This window comes from Danio rerio, chromosome 23, assembly GCF_052040795.2.
Source record: "Danio rerio strain M-AB ecotype USA chromosome 23, GRCz13ab, whole genome shotgun sequence".
Classification (NCBI taxonomy): Eukaryota; Metazoa; Chordata; class Actinopteri; order Cypriniformes; family Danionidae; genus Danio; species Danio rerio.
Genome location: NC_141043.1, coordinates 29,075,001 through 29,082,542, shown reverse-complemented (window position 1 = coordinate 29,082,542; position 7,542 = coordinate 29,075,001). Strand labels below are relative to the sequence as shown.

The 7,542-nt window shown below is 32.6% G+C and overlaps 1 protein-coding gene across 1 annotated transcript in view; it reads right to left on the bottom strand.

Annotated features, from left to right (window-relative positions):
* Window positions 1-43: 43 nt before the first annotated feature.
* Window positions 44-7,542, bottom strand: part of atp6ap1b (ATPase H+ transporting accessory protein 1b) — a 14,682-nt gene continuing 7,183 nt past the window's right edge. Inside the window, 2 exon segments of the mRNA NM_173265.2 lie at window positions 44-1,195; window positions 5,294-5,531. Coding sequence (NP_775372.2) covers window positions 986-1,195; window positions 5,294-5,531 — 448 coding nt within the window. The 3' untranslated portion in view covers window positions 44-985.

Sequence of the window (7,542 nt, the reverse complement as noted above, 5' to 3'; positions counted from 1 at the left end):
TATCAACATCTTGTGCGTGAATATTTAAAAGAAACAAACACAATTATAACACACAAACATACATTTATTAAATATAGTGTATACATTTACATCCAGTTGCACAAACAGCAAAAACCCAAACAAGGCACATTGCATTTAGCATATTTATATCTACTATAAACTTCTTCAACTTGAAGCTTTTTACACAGTTTTGGGCATCTCTTGAATTCAAACATTGCATAATATTGGACGTTTTTGGCACTTTTATTAGTCTAATAACCAACAAAACAATTTAACTTAATTGCTCATGTTTATTATTATTATGCACTTGATTTTTCCATGCAGTGACTGATTCACTTTAGGCACTTAAATTGTACATTTAGTGAAATTAAATATTGGCAAATCTTTAAACATAAACAAATCCAGCACATGAGAAATAAACCACCAGATTTAGAAGACAACAAGACAGCCCTAAAATGAACAGCGCAAGAGAAGTTCTAAGACATTAGAGGGATAAACATGCATGCATGTTCACTGAAATGCGTTTGTAAAACTTTACAGTCAGGTTCAATTCATTAACATCAGAGACATTCAGGAACAGCGTTTATTAATCTACATCACTTACAATATGTACACATTTACACATTATTATATGCGCATGTAAGACAAAAACTCAGCTGTAAATGAACTGCCCATTGTTATTTCATGTTATCAATTGCATATCACTCAGTTAATGTATAGAACCTTTTCTGCAAAGTTAGTATCAACTAAACACAGTATTTTACTTTACAAATGATATAGAAAGTGGTGGAATTATTTATTTTCACATCTTTTTTTACAAGACAACAACAACAAAAATCTGAAAAACACTTTGCATTTGATTATACCCTCTTAAATAACAATCAAATACTTGCATTTGATCCATAAATTCCTGATTACCAACCACATTAAAGGCTGGATGCTTTTTTAACATCCACACAGTTTTGACAGCATTTTCAGTCTTGAATCACTCACTCAGAGGCACTGAAATGGCCGGGCCTTTAGGATCATCAAATCGGTCCATGGTGCGAAGCTGCATGATCATGTGCAGGCCGTAGGTGAGGATGAGCAGCATGAGCAGAGAAATCACCAGACCCATCCAGATGCCCGCGCTGAAGAACCCTGCGCAATCACTGGCAAACGCGAACGAGTCTCCCGTCACGCTGAAGCTCTGGATCTGTTGCACACAAAATGGTGGATCAATCGTGTGGGGTTTTGTGGTGCACTGTTAAAAGGGTCATTATGAAATACTTAAAATGTTATCAAGATATTTACATTTATTTTTTTAAATCAGAATTTAGAAGTAACTGAATATTTTCTGTTCTGTTTTCAACCTCCCTTATTAAAACACAATAAATGTAGACTTATACAAATCACAGTAGTATGTGGTTTCCTCTAAGAATTTAGTATGTTAACGGGGCTGAGAAAACTTTTTTTACCAGTGTACATTTATTAATGCAACATATGCTCAATGTTAAAGTCGGTGCCCTTGTCATCTTGAATAAGAGGACAGGTCTAAGTTTGAGCCATTGTACATGGTTTTTAGACATATAGCTGATTGGGCTGACATTTTTGACAGTTGCCAAATAAGGGAACACATAAATCCAGTTGCACACCATGAATCTTGCTGTTCGACCAGCAAAATGATGCCTTAGACCTTGCTGAACAGAAGTAGTTCATTTAGATTAGAAATTTTGATGACGTTTTAGTCTTAGTCTTTTGACTAAAATGGTATTTCATTTTAGTCATACAGTATGTGACCCTGGACCACAAAACACTCTCATGGTCATATTTCTGTAAATTGTCAAAAATTCATTGTTTGGGTCAAACTTATTAATCAATCTTTTATATAATAAAAATGAATAACCCTTTGACTGCCCCTCTACTAAAAGGTTGACTGTGGTTTTACTGTTTTAAATAATCCCTGTTAAAGTCATTTAAAGAATGACTGGTTTAAATAATGGCTCACAAACATACACACACACACACACAGCAATGTTGATTTAAAAAAAAATCAACTAAACATAATTCTGTTGCACTATTGCACTTGATTTAGGTTTTATTGCAATAAAAAAAAGAAGAAAACATGTTAAATATGAATCTGAAATATTTTATGGCATACTTTAAAAAAATAAAGATGATTTAGTACTGAAAAATGTTTTATTTTTATTTTTTTTTTATTTTATATAAATTGTTTTTACACCAATTTTTTTTCCCGATTTGGTAGAGGTTGACATTTTCGAAATGATGGGATGTGTTGAAAACAAATGCATTGAATGTGTTAACTAGCAACATTAGGAGTTAAGAAATGCAATCCAAACATTATTTTCTTGATTGGGAAGTTAAAGGGATCCATGAACATATCAAGTTTCATGAACATATTTTGTAAATCTGCTACAGTAAATATATAAAACTTTCAATTCTATCCAAATATAGTATTAACAAAGCATACGTCAATGGAAAGCATACATTTCATTTCATTATATTACATAAGCATAGGTTATGTTCAGATATCAGTATCCAAAAAATGTACACTTGTTTTATGGTCTGTGTTTTTAGTGTTCTTTGTGCTAGGCTTTACTTTATTGGCACAACTAAATGTAGTATTTTAAGAGAAAAAGAAAATCTCAATTGTACCAATAATTGTAGCACTGACATCATATACACTGACGGTAATATCAGTACATTTCTGTCATATTTTTGTCATTCAAAACAGATTTTTATTTACTTTTTGTGTATTTTTTTTAGCTGAAAAAGTTCTAAAAATGACTGACAAAAAAATAGGATAAATTATTCATTAATTTTCCTTCGGCTTAAGGCTGGTTTATACTTCTGCTTCGAGTGATCACAGAGACCCACGATGCCACCGTTATAAAATACTCCCATTTTCAAAAGGTGATCTGCTCTAATCTTAATAATAGGATTATAAATGGTTTAAATCAGATTTTAAAAGTAAAATAAAAAGTAAAAGTAAAATAAAAGTAAATAAAAGGTTTTTGAGTTGACAGTCTTTTAGCAATAAAAGCTTTAAATTGTGAAGCTTTGTGACTTGTAACACCAAAAAGGAAAAAAACATTAATAAATTAACCCACTTCTCATTTACTAGTCTGTTATGAGCAATTTCATACCTCTTGAGCCTCTTATCTCCTCCTGATCACTGTAGTAGTCATATCTATAAGCTACCTCATATTGCTGCTAGTCTTATTACCTTGTATAATTTTTTGCACATATTTTTTTTCTTATTATTTAATTTTTGTTTATCTATACTTGCACTGTCTCTGGAGCGGACCTGACCTACATTTCACTGCTGGTCATACTTTGTATTACTATGTATGTGACAAATAAAACTTGACTTGACTTGCTTTTAAGTTTGTTTGTTTTTTGAAAATGTAATTTTCTGCATGTCTGAAAATCGGATTTATTTTATGGTGTGAGTTGTTATCCAATGTGATACAAAGCTACAATCATGTTCATTTGGACAGAGTGATTAACTAAAGTGTAGTTTTGTCGAGATACTGGAATTTCTAAATTCTATACCACACAAAATATTGATATACAAGGCCATTATTTTTGATATAATAAAAATTGTCTAAAAAAAATAGTACAAAAAAATAAAAATAAAGATCTATATGATAGAAAAAAGTTTACTTCAAATGTCTTTAGAGGGAGATTTTTTTTAGTTTTCCTCAAAATAGGTTGATGTGGGCATTGTAGCACTTTAAATGCATGTAATGCCTGTTTCATTCATACTTGAGCAGAAATTCCATAAATGCCTCACAAAAATAGTAGAACATTCCAGGAAAATCCCTAACATGGATGAAGAAATCCGGCTTTTGCTGTAGTTGAATGAATGAAAATAAGATCTGAATAAACATAAAAAAGGCTTTAACTGGTCATTTACACGACTGCCACAATCAATGGTTTATATGTGTTATTCCAGCCATCTTAGGTATTTTCATTAGAATAAAGTCGATTTATAATTCGGTGCTAACTGATAAAGCATGTTATAATAGAAGCTATAAAATAATAAGCTAGATGCATGAACTTACTGCTATTTAACTATTACAGAAACAGACGTGCCTGGCTATATCATATCTAGATATCTATATCATATGTAGAAAACTAGTACAATTTACGTTTTTCAGACTAATTCGCATGCATTTACATTGATATGATGCACATTTGATGGATTAGTTATTTTATTTCAACAAAACTACACACATTTTATAATGTGAAAACAAATATAAAGCTTTATCAGTAGTTAGAACTATTCAGTTGCGCTAAACAGCTGTATTATTACCTCATCAGCTTCAGCTCCTTAAAATAATGAGTGAATAATGATGACGGGATTTTTTCAACACCATGTGACAACAGTGCCACTCCCACCTGCCGGTAGAAACAGGTACTGCTGAATGGCTGACTAATTACATGACACAAACGCTGCGTTAAGTGGAGCGCGTGATGTATGTGCTAATTTTAAGGACTTCGATAACAAAATAAATGTTATACAACCTATTTTTATTTAAGTGCAACATATTCCAAAAGATCAGGGGCTTTGACATTACATCAGGGGCTTAAGCCATCAAAATCCCCCCTCGCAACGCCACTGGCATGTAGACATGCATTTATACTTCTGTATGCTGTTCGTGTTGCTCTGCAATAACACTTCCGAAAAGCTAGCTGTCAGCAGTTTTTATGTTCCTCCGTGTCGAGTTTCTTTGTGAGTGTTTAGTTTTTTCCTTAATGTAGCTAAAATTCGCTCATTCAGAGAAAGGACAAGCAACAACATTAATCAAAAGGTAAATACAAAACAAAAGTCTCCATCTGGAGCTCCTTCACGGGACTCCAATTCACCTATAGTGCACGTCTTTGGACTGTGGGGGGAACTGGAGCACCCAGAGGAAAACCACGCCAACACGCGGAGAACATGCAAACTATACACAGAAATGCCAACTTGGCAAGCCGGGACTTGAACCACCGACCTTTTTGCTGTGTGGCGACATTGCTAACCACTGAGCCACCGGTGCTGAAAATTATCTGTCAGCAAAATTAACACTCAAAGTAGAAGTCGGCCCTATTACATTACAGAGTGGAACATTCCAAACACATTATGGATACGCATTATTCAAAATAGAGGCTGATTTTACAGTAACGATCACTTTTTGAGCTCTGAAACTTCCATTTTTATGCTACTATGCCTCCTAAATGTCAAAGGATCAAGAGAATTTTGTTTTCTTAGTTCATGACCCCTTTAATCACAACACATTTGTCTTACCTGAAAATCAGTGAATATGAGAGTCCACTTGGTGGCGTTGTCTGTGGCATTGCGTGGTACCAGCAGGGGGCTCTGAGCACTGCTCACATTTTGGCAACGGAAAGAGTATTCGGCTGGAGTGTTGATGCCGGCGCTGGCGTTAAACATGGCTCTCTGTCCATCGTACTCCAGCACAACCTGATCCATCACAGTCCAGTTGCGAGCAGAAACAGGGAAGAAGATCTTGCTCATAGAGAAGCTTTGGGGAAAGTATTAAATACGAATATGTTAGATTGGGTTTATTGTTGCTTTAATTAAGACAGCATGTACAAGCTCTTCAGAGCGTACATTACACATTTAATATTGCAAATCTATTGAAGTTGAAACAATCTGTATACATTTATAAAGTGCAATGGAAACAGTTACATTAGTTAAATTATTATTATCACTTGTTATTGATGAACTAAATAGGAGGGGACAAACAGTAAAGAAGAGCAGTTTTTGTAACAACTGCTACTAATTATGAACATTTATTAATATTATGACGCTTTATTAAACTTAACTTCTTTTAATACAAGTCAGACATCAGAAATGACATGTAATATGTCAAAAATATCAGCGAGTTCAGATAAATATTAGTTTAATGTTTTAACATATTTCCCAGTGATGGGTTGCAGCTGGAAGGTCATTCGCTGCTTAAAACATATGCTGGATAAGTTGGCGGTTCATTCCGCTGTGGCTACCCTAGATTAATAAAGGGACTAAGCTGAAAAGAAAATGAATAAATGGAGGTTATATTATATTTGAATATAATATTAAAACTTAGTCAGGGTTTCTGCAGGTTTCACCAAGTTAAATTGAAGACTTTTTAAGATCATTATGAATGACATTTTAGACTTATACAGAGGGTAAATGCTAAGGATTTTCTTTCTCGAATATCACATTTAGAAAAGATTTTCACTTGACCCATCAAAAAATTATTGTTATAACTTAAGTGATTAAAACTTAATACTATAACTATTATTTAATATTAATAATAAAAAACATAGCTCAGGTCAGTATCCTCAGCAGTAAATAAATGGAGAACTGAAGCAAATTTTACAGTAAGGAAAGTAATTTTTTTACTTTATTTAAATAAAAAAGTTAAAAGTTTGACTGAGATTGATGATTGTATGGTGTTCAATGCCAGATTGAGTAGCTACACATGAACAAAAAAAAAAGAAGACCTGATATAAAAAATATATATTTAAAATAGATACCACAATATATTAGTACATTTAAGACTTTTTAAGACCTAAAATTAATCTTTTGGGATTTAAGACTTTTTAAGACCCTGCGGACACCCTGTTATTACATTCAACTCATTAAATATTAAAGCAGTGAGCAAAAAGAGATGAATGAAGCTTAATATTTGAACCAATTTCTAAATGTTTTCCTCATTTCATTTTGAAACAAATTTATGCAATTACAGCTTAACTTTGTTATTTTATTTATGTTTGTGCTTTTGTAAATTAATTTTACCACCCCTGACTGTGGCATTTTAGGCTCATTCTAAGAAAATGTTAACTGATGTTATCTGACACTGTCATCATCTATTCTAACACCCTATTCTAACACATCCTAATATAATCTTTCACCACACCTAAAGTATAGCCAACACTATACTGCTGTTTCAAAAGGGAAAATAGACACTAATATTTAATGCATTAATGCGCACTTTTTACACCAGCACTGGTTTACAAAGTGTTTTCTCCATTAGTTTCAAGATGTTTACTTTTTTTAATTCTTTGCCAAATTGTTTTAGACTAAAACCAAATTAACCAGCTATGATGAAAATCACAGCATTACAAACCTTTATTTACAAGTAGAGTTCACCCAAAACTAAACATTTACTCGCCCTCAATTGTTTGCAAACCTTTATACGTTTCTTTATTCTGTTGAACACTAAAGACAACATTTTAAAGAAACTGAAAACCTGTAACCATTGACTTCTATAGTGTTTGTTTTTCCTTCTTTGGAAGTCAATGGCTAGAGATGTCTTCAAATTTTGAGTTATTTGATTGTATAATTCTGTTGTTAAATCTGTCTGAGATCGCACTATTATGTCTTTCTTTTCTTTTTTGATTCTTTTAAAACCTATTTTAACACATTTTAATCTGTTTTTAATAATTTATATTGTTTTTTTATGTTTTAGTTTATGTAAAGCACTTTGAATTGTCCCTGTGTATGAAACGCGCTATATAAATAAACTTGCCTTGCCTTGTTACTCC